The sequence below is a fragment of the Copadichromis virginalis genome, linkage group LG17, assembly GCF_057382275.1.
Source record: "Copadichromis virginalis isolate Kocher_CV1m ecotype Utaka linkage group LG17, C_Virginalis_male_GT1.1, whole genome shotgun sequence".
In the NCBI taxonomy this organism is placed as follows: Eukaryota; Metazoa; Chordata; class Actinopteri; order Cichliformes; family Cichlidae; genus Copadichromis; species Copadichromis virginalis.
The window spans coordinates 41,125,515-41,146,330 of NC_140634.1; the positions used below are offsets into that span (position 1 = coordinate 41,125,515).

Consider the following 20,816-nt stretch of genomic DNA (forward strand, 5'->3'; position numbering starts at 1 on the left):
GTGGTCTGGATAGCATGTGGAGCTTCGCTAGCAACCTGGCATTTCATCTCCGACAAAGTTATCCCCGAGAGAAGTAAAGCAAGTGTGTAAGTCCATCTCTGAATGTTTGTAAAGCATTCCCACGTTAAGCTTAACAAGTGACTGCCTCTCGCTCTCCGGCTGCTACTTCAATCGTGAAACTGCTTAAATGATCAGCTGATCGGCTTTTCTGTCGTGAGTCTCTCTTGTTTGTTTTTGGCCCACTTTGCACCAGAAAGAGGAAACCAGCGGCTGAACAACAGCAGAACGTTTAAGCTTGATAAGCTGTTGTTAGAATTTATTTAATATTTCTTTCTACACCAGGATCTTTTTCTACGTAGCTGACGCTGGTAACTGTGCAGGGGCGGATCTAGCAAAGTTTAGCCAGGGGGGCCGATAGGGCATGAACAGGGAAAAGGTGGCACAAAGACATACTTTTCTTTCTTATTCTCATTTAAAATGTCGAGCTTTTAATAAATAATTATCTGACACCCAAAGTTTTAATTTGATGTAAAATGAATAGAAGTCAATTACTGTATATAGTGACTATTAAGTCTAATATATACCCTAGTAAGCTATAGTACTTTTTCCTTTGGGAAGGTACCATCTGTGCAGTCTGCAATTTTGTTGAAGAAAGATGTTGAATCTATTTAATATTTCTTGAAAAATAATTGATTTCTGTGCATTTTTTTTCACACTGCATCAAATTAAGGTTGATTACGTCGATTAAGCATCATGAGGTGGCGCGTGAGGGGTGGTTCCTTATTTTTTATTTATTTATGTTTGTTGTTGCTGGGAGTTGGAACCCTATTAGTTAGGTTGCTTAATATTTACGCTAAGTACTCTTTAAAATACCAGAATAGGGAGGATGGTGTAGGTCTAAGTTTATTAGATTGATCAGTATTGCTGAACTATGAAATATTTTTTTTGTATACAGGTATAACAGAATAGCTTTAGTGTAGTTGTTGTTTTAAACTTGAGTATGAACTTGCAGACTTGCAAAATGCAGCAAGATATTTTAAAAAACAGTTTTGTTGATTAAAAAACACTATATCGGATTCATATCGGTATCGGCAGATATCCAAATTTATGATATCGGTATCGGTATCGGACATAAAAAAGTGGTATCGTGCCATCTCTAGTAAGTATGTCATGAGTCATCACGTTGGGATGTATTATTGTGTGTATTGTAGTGTAGTGTAGGGTCTGCCTTACAACATAAAGCACCTTAAGGTGACTGCTGTTGTGATTTGGTGCTGTATAAATAAAACTGGTTTGAACTGAACTGACGTATAGTTGCACTTCTAAGAAGCTATATAATGTGGTTGAATTACTGGAGTCTTCTTACGGTAGAGATATTATATACTGTTTCTATGAATATGTAAAACTGAAGAATAAAGTACATCAGAAAAAGTGATAGTCCTGCTTCTAGTAAAAACAGTCTCTTTTTCCATTCAAGAAACTGCCCTTAGATGCTTAACTAATAATCTTAATTATTTCATATTTGTCTAAAACAACAATAATATGAAAAAATGCATAAAATATCCCAACAATTGTTGTAATAATTTTTATTTTTTTTTATATATGTATTTTGTAACTAACCCTAACCTCCTTCGTGTCAAGCATGTGCATGCTACAAAAATATGGCAACTTTAAATAATTAAGCATTAACTGCAGAAAATAGCAGATGTTTTGGGACATTCACCTAGCTCATATTTGGATTTAATTTTAGCAACCATTCAGTGGCATGACTTACTCTTTTCTCCAGCTTTGCACTTAGGTAATGCTAATGCCAATATATAATATAATATACAGCATAACTGTATTGGCTTTACATAAAATATTCAAAAAACTAATGTAGTTATTTTTCATAAGATTGTTTTCATTATGTATGATGATCATTTTTACGCAGGAATTTGTCATAACTTTGAATAAACCCTAACTCATTCGTTGCACACTTAAATACAATCAAAGGGTTTAGTTTTTTGGACAGATGTTGTATGCAGTTTATTTTGAAAAAGTTTTTTGTCTTTTGAATATTTATAATTTCCCATGAATAAAAAAAAAGTATTTCTTATCCAACTACTCAATTAATCAAAGGAATAATCGATACTCTATTATTAAAACAATCATCCCTAGTTACAAGTATTTAGGTCAAGTTTGTTTATTATAGCACATTTCCAAACAGTGCTTAACACTGTAAAATGCCACTAAAATAAATAAAATGCACAACAATGATGCAGTAAAATATAGAAAAACAAATAAATACAATATGTCAATAAAAACAACTAAAACAACAACAACAACTAAGGCTATTAAAGTCAATGTGTGTTAAAATCCAGACCACAAAAATGTCTCTTTATTAACGATTTGAAATGTTTGAGCGTTTGTGCAGATCTAATATCAGGAGGAAGACTATTCCAGGCTCTGTCACCACAACGAGTTTAGACTGTGGAACAGTTAAAGGTTGGTTAAAACATATTCTTGGATTGCTGTAGAAAGTGCTTGAAAGGTCCAGGTCAAAACTAAGCCTAAAAATGGTTGTGTGGCTCTGGGGAGAGCAGCCAAAGTGCACAACTGGGAACCTGACAAAGAGTGAGTGTGTGGGGTCAAGGGGTTAATCTGGCTCTCGTTTAATTCTTATCTTTTAAATTCACTGATGGATAAAAAAAAATCCCCTCAAACTGCCTGCTGGATCTTTTAATCTGGTAGATTTAATCTCGTGTACCTTGGACAGCACTAGCACAGAGAAAGGATGAGCAAGAGCATAATACAGTAGAACACAATGTATGTATAGAGGAGTCACCAGTTACACAAATACAAAACATACTCTGATATATTTGTGTTTAATTCATTTATATTGTGATAATTATTGCCAGCTTTTTTGAATCAGTCAGCCCCTAACACTTCTAGAGTAAGCTTGTTCACTTCCTGTTTAATAACATCAGGTGTACACCTCTAATAAAACATCTGAAGATCCAGCGGCATCACGCTCTGTTACAGGCACAAATTAGACTGCTCGTATTATTTTCAAACACTGTTTAAAAAAGCTCTTTCTCTCTGAAGGTCTGACACTTTTTATTAGTTTCTTTTAATTTTATAAGTCCAAAGCAAGTCTTTCAGAAATATAGAATGAAATGTGAAGACGGATAAAACACAGATCATAAAAAACAGATTGGGTGTAAAGATGTCTAAATCAAACCTTGACCTTTACACAAGACTTACACTAGACCTCTTTATGAAAGCTGTCATTATTGTTTCAATATAAAAGTGTTTTTTACTTGGAGAAAGTAAAACCCAACAGAAGCTTTTCAGTGATCTACTCTTTATGCGCACGGTGCCTGAAAAAGCTCATTTTGTCTGCTAACAAACAAATTCTTTATGGTTGTAGTGGTAGCTCACAGGTGTTAGAATTTGCTGAAAAACGATGCCCACGTTCAGCAACATGTTGGCCAGATAAAAGAAGATGGGGAAAAAATAAACAGGAAGAAAGGAAGAGCCTGTGTCCTTACTACATGAGAGGCTTGCGGCAAAGCACCAGGGCGTCGTAGAGCAAGCACACTCCAAACACGGTGATGCCTGTCTCTTTCACCAGCATGGCGCAGGTGCCCAGCAGCAAACTGAGGAACAGCGAAGATGACGACACCGTGAAGGCCAGCGAGTCCTCAGAGACACGCCCACCCACACTCCTGAGAGAGGAGACGAGACAAAAGTATGAGAGAACAAAACAGCTCGGCTTTTGTAAAGTCACTAGCTTCAGGACAGCTTCTGTTCGTTAAATGTGACGTGGCAGTCATGTTGCAGCACGTCTAACACAACGACAGAAATCACTTGTTACATTAGCTAAATTTAGATGTTTTTTATGGCTGTAATTAAGAACTGTCAGACCTGCGTGTTCATAAGCTTTTATATGTTCAGCTGATATACTGAACATATAAATTATACACTAATAGGCTGTAACACTTCCTGTATGTAAATGAGACTAAACATGATGTTTTTATGAACAATTTTCCATCCATCCCGTAACAAATCTAACTATGGTAACAGTAAAAGTACTCTGTAAAATCTTATGTGCTTTGAGATTCTGTTCACTTTTTAAACACCAAGCTGTAATCATAAACCTCACAAAGTCATATGCATTACACGACTGAACATGAGTAACAAAACCGTTTAACATTTTCACTCACTTGTTAAAAATAATTCAGTATTACAACCACCCGTTTGTAGGAGCTTTCCAAGTTTATTCTATTCACTCGATCTGCATCAGTCTCTCAGGCAGGCCAATCTAATTTACAGTTGCAAATGTGCATAGAGAGGTTGAGGATGGTGTTGTCTTACAATAATCTAATATCTTACCTAATATAGGAGAGGAATGTCAGCAAAAACAGCAGACAGGCCAACACATCAGCTCTACCCACGATACCAGACACCTGCGAAACAGACGTGCACAGATTTGAGAGATTACGCATGTGCCAGAATGCTCCATTGAGGACACACTGCTGGATGTCTATGTGCAGCCCATTACTGTTGCTATGCTACAGTGAGCTGCACATCACTGTCTCAGTAGAACCAGCCTCTGTACTTTCCTTTCAAACCTTGAGAGCGATACGCAGTGTGACCATGGCTCATGGTTACTGGTGCCAAGAATAAGTATTAAGGCTTTTCTATAATGTCTGATCACACACGTGTTTCCGTTGGGCAAGCATGATTTGTTCATAAACAATTCTCCCCAGAACTTTACTTAGACTAACAGGTCTGCTACTGACACCATTAAAAACAGCATTCTTATTTTTTGGAATTGGAATTCTTTCCGATTCATTCCACTGCGATGGAAATAAGCTGCATGCCAAACATCTATGTGATGTATAGGAAGGGACACAAACTTGGCTGCAGCTTTGAGCAGTTTACTGTCTATGTTATCAGAACCTGAAGATGTATCATCAGGAAGTGATATTAATAAACGCTCCATCGTCTCAACATTCACTGCCTCAAACTTAAATTGGCATTGCTTATTATCCATGATAGCATGATAGGATGGGCTCTCCTCTACTCATTTTAAATTTGTTATTTTATTGCTGTAGTAAATCTTGAAATATATCCTTAGCTTTACTTATAAACATTCCATCTGTGCTGATGTGTGGCACCACCAGAGCATCACTCTGCCCATTATATTGGTTAAAACTTTCCACATCTTCTTTCTGTCCTTATTGGCCTCCTTGAGCTCATGTTGATAATATAAATTCTTCTTATTAAAATATTTGTCTGTGTTAAAGTTTATGTATGATCTACGAAAAACAATCTCTCGTGCAGTTTTCAGTGGTTTCATTTTCTTGGTCAAGCCTACAAGATTATGGTCACTATAACTAACTGGAACAGAGACAATGTTTAAGCATTGTTCAGGAACATTTGTATATATATGATCAATACAAGATGATGACCTATGACCTGCCTCTGTTGACCGTCATCCGCGTGGGAATGATTACCATCTGAGACAGACAGCAGTAGATGCTAATGAACTCTTCTTTTTCCTTAAAGGACAAGAAGTAGATGACCAATTAATATTAAAATCTCCAAATAAAAATATGTCCTTGTCTTCCATCTTTCCAACATTTCACAGATTCGTTCTACATACAACGTATTGCTACTAGGGCGTCTGTAGCAGCAACCTACCAATAACAGCGTGCCATGGAGCGGGTGTAACTGAACCCACACGATTTCCAGATCGTCAAACATTAAGTTCATACGTAGTTTGCGTGCCACATTGTCATTAATATATATAAGGCAACACCCCCTCCAAATCTGTTTAAGTCTTTCCTATACAACTTATAACCATTCATTTCAAATTCATTATTCTCAAAGGCAGCACCTAAATGTGTCTCAGAAATGAGTTTGTTGACAGCAATGACTGAATTTCCTGAAACTTATATTTAAGGCTACAAATACTACCATGAGCTACTGAAAAATATTTTGCGGAGAATCCGGGAATAAACTGATCAACCATAACGGCTAGAAATCAGAATCAGCATTCTGATTCTGATTTCTAGCCGTTAAATGGCAATATTACTGAAAGTGTAAGTGTTAAATCCAGCATTCCGGGACCTCGGTTTAACAATAAATTTATCATGTTTCAGGACGCCAATATCACCTCTGTCTCTGGCCACTCTCAGCTGTAGTAATAGTTCTTTCCTCTTCTTCCTGATCTTTGTAACCTGACCACAATCTGCCTGGCTCAGCCATACGTGACCGCGTTCGATTTGAACGTGTCGCTGTCGAGGCCCTGCTGGTTCTTCAGCAAGTGTTGGACTTTATCCTCTAATTCAGGGGTGGCCAACCAGTCAGAGACCAAGAGCCACTTTTTTTTCTTTTACTGTGTTACCGCAAAGAGCCACATCATACACATGGGCACACATGAACATCACCCATCCTCCCTCTCTCTCACACACACACACACACACACACACACACACACACACACACACACACACACACACACACACACCTCTGCTCAGCCAGATTTATTGTAAATGTCACACACCAACATGATAATGACAGAAATGGACTCCTACAGTACTAAAACCACAGGCCAGTCATTTTCAACAATGAACATTGTGTGCACTGTCTCACACACACAAACTCTCAGTTTAACCAAGTCCACAAACAAAAATATAATAATCTACAATAGCATTTACTTCTACAATGCATGTTGTTTAGTGGGACTTCTGGCATTCCTTGCCTTGAACAATCCTCTTCAAATCTGGCTTGTATTCCGTTGTTGCCACTCGAAGCAATTCGAGTGTCAGTCAGAACAGATCGATGCTTTGATTTCACAGACTCGCAGACGTATGTTGACCCAAACATTGACAGTATCTTAAGCGCGGCCCATTTGACATTGGGGTATTTTTCCATTGGCACACTTTTCCAGAACTCAATGGTCCCTTCCCTTAAAGCAGGTTTCAATTGGTCCTTTTCACAAAGATCGATCATCTCCAACTCAGCCGCAGCTTCATCTGTGACTAGCGGGACTTTCAAACAGCCGGTCTCTGCATTAAATCGGTCGACGAGGAACGTAATCTGTGGCCTTTTCAATTGTAGATCATGGAACCGGGTCACGAAGCTTTCGTGCAAGTTTTCAATCAGCGTTGCATATCTGGCTCTTTGCTTACTCAGGGCAGCGCTGGCGACTTGCCCGCTGGCTTTTAGCAGTGGGAAAATGCTATAACTCCCTTTTGAATATGTCTTGAACAGCTTCAGTTTGTTGACAAATGCAAACACACTTTGCACCAGGTCAGGCAGCATTTTTAACTTACCCTGCAGGGTCAGGTTCAGTCTGTCCAAGTGACACAGCATGTCGACCAAAAAGGCCAGATCCATAATCCACTTGAGGTTCGAGAGCTCGGGATAGTCCTTCTCTTCCATAAACAGTTTCACGGCATCCAAAAGCTCAAAGAAGCGAGAGAGTACCCGGCCTTTTGACAGCCACCTCACAGTGCAGCGGCAGGTCACCTGGAAGCCCTTGGTCCAGCTCAGCAATGAGATTCTTGAATTGCCTGTGGCTAAGCGCATGTGTGCGGATATAGTTGACGATTTCCATCACAGGCTTCGTGACGTTATCTAAATTCAATGATTTAGACACGAGTTGCTCCATGTGGATGATGCAGTGGATGATCCAAAAGTCAGGAATAGTTTGGTCAGCTTTGCACAGCCCCACAAGCCCGTTCACAGATCCCATCGTGGCTGGTGCTCCATCCGTGGCTATTGCAGTTAATTTCGTTATGGGCAGATTTGCTTTTTCAAATGCAGCCATCATGGTTTGTTCACATCTATGCCACGGGTTCTGTCTTTTAATGGCACAATATCCAGGAGTTCTTCTTTGATCACACAATCGTTTGACACAGACCGTGCAAATATTGCCAACTGAGGCTTGTCTTCTATATCACAACTCTCATCCAAAGCGACACTAAAATACTCACATGCTTGAAGGTCAGAGTGCAACTGTGATTCAATAGCCGTGTTAATGTCCGATATTCTGTGTTCAACAGTGTGGCGGGACAGTTGGACGTCTGATACCACGCGGTTTAATTTGTTGTTTTCAGGAGACAAGATTTCAACAACGTCACTGAGGCATTTTTTAACGAACTCCCCTTCATTGTATGGCTTTTTAGCCCGTGCAATGTTCCCAAGCCAGCTGATAGGATGCGAGCGTTATGGTCTCTGACCGCTTCGTAAATTTTTGGAAAAACTGTATCTGCTTTTCTGCCTGACTTTTCAAAGTGTGCTTGTGAAGTTCAGTCCCTTTTGGAAATTCCTGGTCGATGTTAGCATGGAGTGAGCTGAAGTGGCGCTGAAGATTTGAAGCTTTGAAATGCACTAATGACGTCTGACATATAAGGCAGAATGGCTTACCATTGCGTTCAACAAAAAAAAAATATAAACTCTCCCACTCTGTTAAAAACGTCCTTTGTTCATCTTCATATTTTCTTTTCACTGTGCATTTTTTCCCTGCCATTTTAAGGGCGAACTTGCTCCTACTGGGAAATTTTGCAGTATTTTCATCTCACACACATGGCCATTTGATGAAAATACAGTATTGAACTCAAGTGAAGCGAATGTGCACATTTTAAAACAACAACACAAAAAAACCTCAAAACACAAACACAATCTTTGATATGAATGTAAGAGCCGCATGAAACCAGGCAAAGAGCCGCATGCGGCTGGAGAGCCGCGGGTTGGCCACCCCTGCTCTAATGCTTCCCAAGTTTCTGCATGTTCGTCTATTAATCCATCCACCACGATGTTATTCCTCCTCTATTCATTTTCTAAACAATCCAACTTGGTTGTTAACTCTTTGGTTTCCCCGCATATGCTGCTGACCACTAATTCAAACTCTTTCTTTCAATTTGCTTTTAATACTTTTCTCTTTGGTTTGCAGCTGACCGACAACACCATCCGTGAATTGCAGGCTGGACTTAACATCCTGTACATCCTTTAGAATGCTGTCTAATCTTTTGTTAGTTCTGTCTACAATTAATTGAACAAATGACTTGAAGTCATCTTGCTGACTTTGTTCCTGGTGAACATTACTTGTGCCAAACACTGGATGATGATCTTCAGCTTTCCAAGGGCAAGCTATTTAGATTTTTGTCAATTAACCTACTGTTACTTGTCCAGACTGCTTGCGTTTTAAGTGGAGGGGCACACACTTTGAGCATTACGTGATCATGTTCACATGGTTGTGGGAAGCCAAAATCATGATTATGATTAAAATATGTATAACTGTGCAGCCCTGGCACTAACGGATCGCCATGCTCATGGAAACATGAGCATAAAATGTCACGATCATTAACGTCAGCCCCTCAGGCCATCCTCACGAAGTCTGTTTGACAACACTCACACCAGTGGCCTGGTAGAGGTCAGCTTTTAGGCTTCTGTTAGTGCTCATCCTGTTTCTACTTGCAGAGAGGAGCAGATACCGGTCTTGATGATGGGTTAAGGACAGTCTATGGCTCTGTCCTGCTCTCCTAGTATAACTGCCTGTTTATACAAAGCCAGTCATCTGGGAATGGCACGCATATTTGTGCAAACCTTTGTAAGGTCTACAGAGAAAAAAACAAGTGAAAAACTGAGAAAATGAGGAGGGAAAGCTGCCTCCACCCGTACAACCATTCCAATTTTGGGGACTGCCTCACTGTTGCCCCTGTAGTGTACCTCTTGTTATTTCACCCCCTTGCTACTTAACTGATCAGACGGATGGTCTAGAAGTTTAAAGCTGGGCATACACTGCGAATTTTTCAGTCGCGTTATTCAGCTCCTGCTCAAACTGTATGATTGAGTCTCAGGGGTTGGAAGTTCGTAGGTCAGGATGCAGGGTCTCTCACCAAACGGCCCGATGCTGTGATGCGACCTGAGTGCTCACACTGTACGTACATAACATGAAGCTTATAACACAAAATCTGTGTCTCGCTCTCCCTCTCCGTCTTTCACTCACACAGACACACACACCACCACCACCATCAACTTTGCTAAATTGCTAATGAAAAATATTGAACAGGCAGCTACAATCACGACGGCCGACAGGTTTGATTTTCTTGCAACCAAACGACTGCTGATAGGCAGCTGGTCGTGAGGTGTTAATTGCTTCTCGTTACGCCACGTATACTACACGATGCACGCCTAGGGATGGGTACTGGTATCCTGACATAAACGGTAGTGACCAGACTGAAAAGCAGCGCACATTTCGGTGCTTTATTTCGGTGCTTTATTTCGGTGCTTTTTTTTCCCCTGAGATGTCATGCACTTTGAATTCTAGCCAATCATTTTACCTCTCCAGGGATAGTAGGCGGGCCCAGGTACGTAAGTTCTTTTAGAGCAGAGCTACAGATTAAAAATGCCCAAGGTGAAGCGGGCAAAAGTCTGGCTGTACTTCACAGCAAAATATGCAAACTCAGCAGCAACAAGTGCTTTAAGCTGATACTGTGATGCTGTCAAAGGAGGTAACTCCTCGAATCTGATGAAACGCCTGGCGACGCATAGCGTTTTTTTTAAAAGCCGTGAAATGCACCGTTATTGATAGCTTGCTGCGAGACCTCACACCGAGCACATCTACTGCGGGTGTGGTGCCTGTTAACGGACCCGGAGTTAGCAACATCCCCCAAGAACCTGAAGAGGAGAGTCCTGGCCCCTAGCCCTGCCAGTGTAGCAGAAATGATGAGGATGATGATGCAGCAGCAGCCGTTCTTCTCTGGGTGAGTCGCTTAATGTTGTTCGTGTGTAATTTACGTTGAGTAGGCTAACCACGTTATTAAATTAATGCATGTAAGGTGAACTAGCAAACACCGTCGTAGTTGCATGCGGCTGCCTTCTTGTTTGATGGCAGATGCTCCCTTCACCCTGGCCAAAAATGACCAAAGAAAAAGTGGAAAACAGCTAAACATGAGAGGTTTTTGGACAAAGTTTGTGTTTTTTCCATTTTTTAAGCACTGCTTCCAGCCAAAAGTGATACCATATATGCCCTATAGCTGCAGAAAAGGCTAACATCTTTTTACAAAAAAAACAGCTGAACATGAGGTTTTTGGACAAAGTGTGTGTTCTCCATTCTTTAAGCACCGGCACCGTTTCAAAAGTACCGGTTTGGTACTGGTATTGGATAAAACCTAAACGATACCCATCCCTATGCACGACACGTTATTAAGGCGAAACTCGGGCTGATCCCCAAAACGGTCACACAACTGAAAACTCGGCTCAAAATGGGCCAAAAATTGCACAGTGTATGCCCAGCTTACCTGACTCGATGTCAAACTCTTATTAAAATGTGTTGAGTTCATTTTTGAGCAGTGTTGTTCTCATGTGGCTTCTAAGCACCTCCAGATGTGCTAGGTGTAACTGAGAGAGAGGTTGTAAATATCTATTATCTATAATAGCCACAGACAGACAGCCCCCATTCCAAAAAGAGCACCTGTGCAAAATGTACATAAAAACCTGATGAACAAAATGATTTGCAAATACTGTAAACCCCCATTTTATTCATAAAAGAAAACATTCATGGAAAACACGAAGTTCACAAAATATATATTTATAAGAAACAAATCAGCACTTTGAATTTGATGGCAGAAACACATTAACACAAAATACATTTTTCACTCCTATTAGTATTTATCAGCATGTGTGTTACAGCCAATTAGCAGCTCCTCATCCTCTCCCCCAACCGATCCAAGAGTTTGGGCCTGAGATGAGCATCAAAGTCTATGCAAGACTGAACTAGCTGTTTCATGCTTCCTATTCTCACTTTGTTTTCTACTGCGTAGTCTTTCCAGTTCACTCTCTCTGTCTCTCTCCCTCGCTTCTTTCTCTTAATGTCTCTCTGTCCTGTTACAGCCCCTGCTGCACTCAATTCCTATTTTCTTGCCCGATCTCTCTTTGCCTGCCTCTGATTTCCTTTCATCACCCTCGTGTGCCAATTTCTATACAGCTCTTTTTCCACGCTACACATTCATCTACCCTCCCCTTCTGCTCCTTCCATCTCCAATTTCTCTGCAGCGCTCCTGTAGTGAACGTCTGAGCCCTTTGTTGTTGTCTCACCTGTTGAAGTGAGTGAGAAGAGTCGTAGACTGTAAGCTTACAGAACTTGACTCACCACCTCTCAGAGGCAGATCAGGAGAAATGTTGCCCTTTGGGAATCACATGGAGGTTGAGCTGAGGGCACAAAGAACTCAGAGGACTGATAGCCAGTGATGGGAATAACGGCATTACTTCTTTCATTAACGAGTAATCTAACTAATTACTATTCCTATCATTACAACGCTGTTACAGTTACTAACAAGAAAATGCGTTTGCGTTACTATTCTTCAACTAACAGACGGTTGAAGCTGTGTTCAGCTTACCGCACCTTATACCAGCTGCAGGAAGTAGCTGTAAGTAATCTGGACGCTACAGCTTTAAGTGGCTGCGCGCTCCCGCGGACGGCGATCACGATCACTGTCTAGAACAACACCTGGAGCTAAGGGGGCAAAACAATCGCATGAGTGCTGCTGTTTGACTGAGGAAGAATAAAGTAGTCGTGGTAAGCCAATCACATGACCACTTAAAGACAAAGCAACAAGGTGACATATACCAGTGTATAAACTGTGTTGATAGGCCAGTAAAACCAGAGTCATGATAAAAAATATATACGCGTGTTTTTCCTCAATAGTTTGGTCACGTTTACTGTCTAAGGACAGCGCAGCGAGCACTCTCTGCTTATGAGCAAAAAAACAAAAACAAAAAAACAGGGGAAGTTTTAGGAGAGAGAGAGACAGCAGAAAAACAGAGAGAAGGAGTTTTGAGATGTGAGAGATTTGTGACGTTTAGCGTGTTTGGAGTGTGTAGTTAATGTGTAGTGTTGTGACAATGAGGCGACTGCTGTCTCCAGGTAGAAACAGTAGTGATACACCTGCTGCTGTCAGACCTGCAGGTATCAGCCTGTGATGTTCTCCTTTATAGTGGACAGAAATTATTTTTTTGGAGTGGCACAAATAATTTGTGTGGCATCTTATTGAAATTTGTCTGATTTTAGATCAGTTGTGTTAATACAGTATGTCAAAATGAAAACCTAACTGTAATTTCAGACACGAAAATCAAAAGTAGTTAAAAATGGCCAATTATACCCTGGACCCCAGAGGGTTAAACTTTTTTTTTTTGTTTAGGCTAACGCAATAGTTACTTTTCAAGTAATTAATTACTTTTAGAATATTGTAACTCAATTACTAACTCAGTTACCTTTTTGAAGAAGTAACTAGTGACTATAATTAATTACTTTTTCAAAGTAACTTGCCCAACACTGCTGATAGCAGGATACCTGAGCCCTGCTGTGTTTCTCAAAGCTTTGCCCCCGTAGCTTGATAATGCTTTCTTTCTCCTTTCCTTGATCCTTTGGCTCTGACAGGGAAAAGTTGCTCCATTTGAGGGATGATTTTAGATGAACAAAATGAATAGATAATTTAAATAAATTAAACAATCTTTCTTCTTCTTCTTTCATATATTGCAATCTATTTGTCATACAAGTTTATATCGTGAAAAAAATATGAATACTCAGTGAAGAAGTCAGTCAGAAATCAGTTACTATTGCCTGGCCACTGATTTCCTCTGCATACCAAGATGGTCAGCGATTTCATCACCTCCTTCAATTGTTTGTTGTCATTTGGTTTTAGAAGCATTTTTTGGTTGTCATTTTCTAAATCTGTTAATGACTGAAATATCATTATCATTAACAGATATACAGTAATTCTCCAACTGCCCCTGCGGGCGGTCTATCCTTCAAGCTGAGGTCCTCTACCAGAGGCCTGGGAGCTTGAGGGTCCTGCAGTATCTTAGCTGTTCCCAGGACTGCGCTCTTCTGGACAGAGATCTCTGATGTTGTTCCCGGGATCTGCTGGAGCCACTCGCCTAGCTTGGGAGTCACCGCACCTAGTGCTCCGATTACCACGGGGACCACCGTCACCTTCACCCTCCACATCCTCTCCAGCTCTTCTCTGAGCCCTTGGTATTTCTCCAGCTTCTCGTGTTCCTTCTTCCTGATGTTGCTGTCATTGGGAACCGCTACATCGATCACTACAGCCGTCTTCTTCTGTTTGTCTACCACCACTATGTCCGGTTGGTTAGCCACCACCATTTTGTCCGTCTGTATCTGGAAGTCCCACAGGATCTTAGCTCGGTCGTTCTCCACCACCCTTGGGGGCGTCTCCCATTGTGACCTCGGGACTTCCAGGTTATACTCGACACAGATGTTCCTGTACACTATGCCGGCCACTCGGTTATGGCGTTCCATGTATGCCCTGCCTGCTAGCATCTTGCACCCTGCTGTTATGTGCTGGATTGTCTCTGGGGCATCTTTACACAGCCTGCACCTGGGGTCTTGCCTGCTGTGATGGACCCCAGCCTCTATGGATCTGTGCTCAGAGCTTGTTCCTGTGCTGCCATGATTAGTGCCTCTGTGCTGTCTTTCAGTCCAGCTTTCCACTGTGACAACTTGGTCTCTACAATAATGACTCAGTTTCTAACTGGAACACAGACCATCAGCTCCACCCAGACATATGATCTCATCCCAAAATACAAGAGAAAACACAGACACAGATTGATGCTTCATGAAAATCAAAACCTTCATTTTTGAAACCTGGCAACAAGGGGAATGGCTGTCTGACAAATGTGTGACAAAAAGCAACAAAACGAGCAGCGGGAGCAGCTTAATGAAGATAGACTTGAGAAGATAAAAGTCACTGCTCTGTTGGTTACCATTTCAAATGAATGAAATATCCTGTGACTATCCTGTGGTCAACGTTTCAACTTAGAGGAGGAAAAATTTATCATTTTGAATGAACCTCTTTGTCTGAGATGTTGAAGTGGAAACCAGTTCTAGTGGGCCAGGACAGTCAAGTTCAATATGTTTCATGTGATAACTGAAACTCTGTTGTCATATTCCCCGAGCAGCCTGTAACTTTATGGTTATACTCACAGCCTCGGTGTGGACAGGGTGCACGGTGAAGAGGAGCGCCGTGACGAAGGCCAGGCGGCGGTTTTCAAACACGTGGCACTGGCATACGTGCATCAGCAGGCAGGTTACGGTGCAGTGCAAACACACGTTGACAATGTGGAAATACAGAGGTGTCATACCACCCAGCACGATGTTCAACCTAACAGAGAGAAAAATTCAGCTCTGTGAGATGGACAAAGTATAAAAAATAGAAATCTTAAAATATCATTAAGAGAGTGAAAAATAAAGTTTAATATCTTTATTTTTCTCAAAGACCGACACTGTTAGGGGACAGCCTTGTCTAAAACACATGCACATCTTTGGATTTACTGAGACAATTCCTGAAGTAAATTCGGTTCTGTGTTCGTGGATAAGGTGACCGTCTTATAATTCTTAACAGAATCTCAGTTTTCATAGTGGCATGAATTTCAAACACAACATGATTGCTTTGAAGGAAAATGTTAGCGCAAGTAAGTGAACATTTTGTCCTCAAAGTTGATGCATTATACTGGAAAGATGTTCATAAAGCTATTCAAAACATCTTTAGCACATATTTACCCTTTGATTTCAAATCTATATTTTAGGATACACACCCTCAGACATAAAGAGTGCAGAATAAATACTTGGTCTGCTGTTGGCTGCAAGTAAAAAGGCACTGACCAAAAGATGGCTAACACAGGATTCACCAACAATTAAACACAGCTGGATTGATGTAACTTGAGAGATTTATAAGATGAAAAAGATAACTCTTTTTTAGTGAATTTAGAGTATGAGAAATATATAAAACACTGGAGAAAATGGCTCTGCTATGTGGGTTCTATGAGGCTGGGTGTTAGGCCTGGGCGATATGGCCTAAAATCCATATCGCAGTATAATTTGAAGCATGTGTGGTAATGATATATATCGCGATTTATTCTTTTCTTCTGTATCTTACGCACTTAAAATCCATTACTTTTCTCAAAAATCGACAGTGCGCCTTAAGTATGAATTCTGGTTGTGCTTACTGACCTCGAACCGATTTTATGTGCTACACGGCGCTCAAACCTCTGTCAAAAATGTTTTAGTATGGCTTTGGTAAGCTACGAAGCCGCACCGTTTGATGAATTGTTGTAGTCAGGAGCCTTGCGGAGTAATCTGGGTCCTAAACTCCGTCCGTTTCAGGTCCCAAAGTCAAACGAACACTGCAGAATCACTGAGAGTTATAAACTGTCTAAATTCTTTCATCTTTAATAAAATGATCAGCGTTGCTGCTTTACCAGGTGTAACACTTAAGTTTAACATCCAGGCATCCATGAAAACAACAGAGTTAGAAGTTAGCAGGAAGTTAGCTCGCTAGCTTCCACCTAAACATGATATAGCATGTTCTGACTGAGAGATTTCTGAAAAATTCAAACGTACAGCTCTGCTATCACTTCCAACATAAATGAAGACAGGAAACTAAACAGCAGTGACGTTTGTAAGGTTACTGAAGTTGGGCTAGCTACTATATAACGATGTGCTACGTGATTGCTAGCGACACGGCTATGTTAGCATAACATAAACAGTGAAGCTGGAGGATGAACGCTAACTTTTTTCCACTCGATAAAAGTTAACGTGAGGGTTTCCGATGGTTAGGGACAAATGCAATCGCATGGCAGGATGCTGTAAACGGACCAAACTTCAGTCAGGAGAACAACTGAGATAATCCATCCACAATACGAGGTTAGTCATTACCTCCTAGGACCTGGCGTCCACATATGTGGACATCACATTTTGGGTTGTTTAGACCAAAATACTAAATTTTGCTCTACAAGGGCCTGATATCCACTTATGAGGACATTATACTGCCACTGTTCTATCAAAATTTAAAGCGAATGTCCTCATATCACTCAATCAATCTTTATTTATAAAGCACTTTTCATACAAAGATGTAGCACAAAGTGCTTTACATGGTTAAAAGCAGCCCACCCCACCCCGCCCTCCAACTCACTCCCCACACTCTCATTAACATAAACGATCATGGATACATACACCCCCCCCCGCACACAAACACACACACGCGCAGACACACACACACACACACACACACACACACACTCACATTTAAAGAGTAAAATTGGGCTGGGCACACATGAGCCAGGTGAGGAAACACTATCACAGGGAGCCATCTGCACCGGGAGCCGGTCACAGACCGCAGCCTCCAGGCTGGGCACACAGCAGGAGGGAGGCAAAGAAGGCCCCCAGCCAGGCTGAGAAGTCCCACAGAGCCCCAGCAGCACAGCCCCGGTGCAGAAAGCCCCCTCCGAGGAAATGTGGATCTTGTTTTTGTCAGAAACAAAAATCAGGTAAAAAAACAAAAACAAAATAAAAATCTGGTAATTCTTTGTTTTTACATTCATCGGGTCCCAATCAACCCAAATAGCAGAGAAAAATTAAAAATGCATGCCATGAAAGAGTTCGGGTCTTAGGAGGTTAACATACTGCTGCGTGGGCTGGGCTGTAGTTGCCCAAGGGTAAAAACTGAGCTTTAAAATGAACAGTGGTAATAAAAACCGAGAGAGGGCGACAGTGATCACTGACTGTTTTTAGGGGCTTGTTCAGATTAAATAGAACAAGATGCAGAGCATTAAACATGTCAAAAGTACAACAGCTTTAATAAAAGTCTTTTTGTAGCCTTAATGTTACAATCTATCCACTTAAGTCTATTTACAACTGGAATATAAACTGTTTAAATTTACATTTCCTGAGCAAATTCTAATTAGTGATGCCAAACCTAACGATCTTTACTTCTCACACGTGATGCTTAAATAGTTCCAGCAAGGGTTCAAGTAGGTTTATCGACACACCAACAACAGCCAAGCACATTCCTAAAGGTGACAGATACAACAAACGAAAAACAGCCACCCTGAAACCAGTTAAGGTCTTATCAGTAACTTATGGAAATATTCCATAAGTGAGTGGAGGTGAATTTCAAAGGAGCAGATCAGTTCAGTCTGACATTCACAGAGACATCACATGTTCTTATATCTCCACAGAGTGATGTGACATCCTTCTCTTCAGCATATACACAGCGCCTGAGGTACAAAGGCTGTGGGATTTCTCGCCACATGTTTGTAATGGAGGAACATAGTTGACACACACTCCTCCAGGAAGCAGGTCCCAAATCTTTCACACGGCAAGCTAATAAAGGTGGTGTGAAGAAACGGCTCTCCAAGCTTCCACCCAAAGCGGTGAGCCTCCTCCCTGTGTGAGCAAGAAGGCAACAACTGCCACTCGTGAGAGATTACCTTCCTACTCCATTGTCTGATCAAGACACACTCATTAAGTGCGTTTGTCTGTAAATCTGGGAGCAGATGCTTGTGGAAAGCTGTAAGCCACGCTTTTCGCTCTCATGAGATGCATTAAGTTGCTAGTACTTCTTCAAAAACTATATTACCAGGGAGAAGGACAACTAAGCAACTGCTTGAGAGGCTGCAACAGTCTAGAGCAAATAGAGTGTCATCAAACAAAGAAACAATCCTGCTGCTTGACCAAACACACACACACACACACCTTGCTGATTTAAGGCCCCAGTATACCCGCCGCAATGGTTGCTTCGCTCACCGGAGAGGTGCACGACCAGCCGATTTGGCCATATTTCAATGAATGTGCTGCTCCATTCAGAGTGGGATGGATGCAGTCTCTCCTAATAAGACCAGGTATCCTTCAGAAAGTTTCCCAATTAATTATAAAGCCCACATCGTTTTCTGGACACCACTCAGACAGACAGCAATTTAAGGAGAGCATGCAGTTAAACATGAGGAGGGGACCAGAGAAAACTACAGAGTCTGACATCCAGAACTAGAATACGTAAAAACTCTTGCTGGTGAGGATTAACTTCCTGAGTTCAGTGTTTTTGGATGTAGAATACATTGATACTGATACCGCTCCTAATTTTTCAGTGTGTGAGCTGGATATCAAATCTGAACAATGACAATTTCTTTTTCTTAATCTGACTTAACTCATTCACTGCCATTGACGTCTATAGACGTCAATTGAAAAACTTACGTTGACTGCCATTGACGTCTATAGACGTCAATTACGTTTTTCAATGGGAGGGGGCAGGTGTGGGATTTGAAGGGGAAGGTGACTGGAAAGGCAGAAAAACCCCAAGGGCACCTTACAACACCGACCCTGATAGCAGGCTAGACGGTGACCTAGGCAGGCACCAACTTGAAAAACTGAAGCCCACCAGCAGTAAAAGTAGACCTGCAAGGAGGTGCAGGGTTTGCGCACGTAAGGGATTGCGCAGTGAGACAAAAATGTGGTGCAAGTCTTGTTGTGTGCCCTTGCATCCCGGAAAGTGTTATAATGATTACCACACAAAAGTGAATTATTCATTGTGAATAAATGTTTCACTATGTACATTTTATTTTTTCATATATTTGTAAATGAATTGTTTTGATAAAACATAACCTTTCTCAGTGTTATTTCTGTTTTATAGAAGTGAAAAACTATTTTATATGTTAGAGGTGTCACAAAGCAAGAAATATTAGTGTCAAAGGCACGTTTCTGCTTGAAATGTATTTTTCACAAAAAGCTCGTTTTCTCCCTTTTTTTGGTCAAAACAGGCATTTTTGGTGGAACCCACCTCTCTTCTACAGCGGATTACTAAAGAATGGAAAATGGTAGAAACAAGCTTTTTTTTTTTGGATGAAAGAAGAGAGTCTGTTCTTCATTTTGGTAGGTTCAGCGTTTATATGATCATAACACACAGTTTTCTGTGGCTCTTCAAAAATGAGTAAAAATGCTCAAAAACCCTGGCAGTGGGGAGTTACCTGATTTGAAAATGGCTGGCAGTGAATGAGTTAATATCGGTTTTATTGCTAACAAAGGCCTTTTCACATACTGGATATGCAATTCCATCTGTTTTCTCCAAAACGTTTTTGTCCCACAGGCCTAGAGCATCTGGCAACTGCACTATTAAGCAATGGTCATCAAAAATGTGCATTCCCTGACCAGTTGTGAGGTTATTTACTGCTGCTAAGTAAAAATTAGTATACAGTGCTGCATCATAAACCTCTTTGTGACTGCTTTGGTCACTCACAGATAGCGGCAGTCACCTGCAGCTTGCATGGAAGACGCTGACTTTTCTTGTTCCTTCAAATTGATCAGTACAGAAGAAAGCTATTTTTAACTGCTCCCTGTTTCATGGGAGGTCACCACAGCAGGTAGCTCCACATGTTTGACTTGGCAGGGTTTTTTTGGTTTGTGAAATAAATAAATAAATATTTATTATTTAATGCTGATCGAGTCAAAACCATTGCTTTGGCCTGGTGGCCATTGTTTTCAGAAGGTGTTTCTGCACACCAACAACCGGCATGTGGAAACTACCAGAACTCTACTTTGAAAAACCCTGTTTGTGTGTCACCAAATACCGTTTTTGTTCAATAATCAGCGTGACCTGTGTATATACACATAAACTTTATTAAAATAGATAACATTGGTGTTTCTGTCATGTAGTAACTGCTAGCCTTAACTGTACCAAGGTTGTTCGACACTGTGAATCACATACAGACTTCATGATGTTCAGCTAATATTTTTATTGTGAATATTGACCATGAGGGTAAACGTGTCGGCAGCATCAAACTAATCTAACTGTCATCTACGAATATGTCACGGCTCATATCTATATGATTTTACAGGAAATCATCCGTATTACTGCCAACTATTCCAGAGACGTGAAAATCTACAGCATAAAGAACACAAAAATATAGCAGTCTAACGCAACACTGTAACAGAGATGAACCGTCAGTTTGTCGCAGATCAAAGTGGAATG

At 40.9% G+C, this 20,816-nt stretch overlaps 1 protein-coding gene across 1 annotated transcript in view; it reads right to left on the reverse strand.

The window, feature by feature from the left end:
• Nucleotides 1–20,816, reverse strand: part of tmtc1 (transmembrane O-mannosyltransferase targeting cadherins 1) — a 93,058-nt gene that overhangs the window by 61,246 nt on the left and 10,996 nt on the right. Inside the window, exons 2-4 of the mRNA XM_085435783.1 lie at nucleotides 15,002–15,179; nucleotides 4,375–4,448; nucleotides 3,531–3,707 (exon numbers count right to left, since the gene is read on the reverse strand). Of these exons, the coding sequence (XP_085291909.1) occupies nucleotides 3,531–3,707; nucleotides 4,375–4,448; nucleotides 15,002–15,179 (429 nt within the window). The remainder of the gene's footprint in view (nucleotides 1–3,530; nucleotides 3,708–4,374; nucleotides 4,449–15,001; nucleotides 15,180–20,816) is intronic.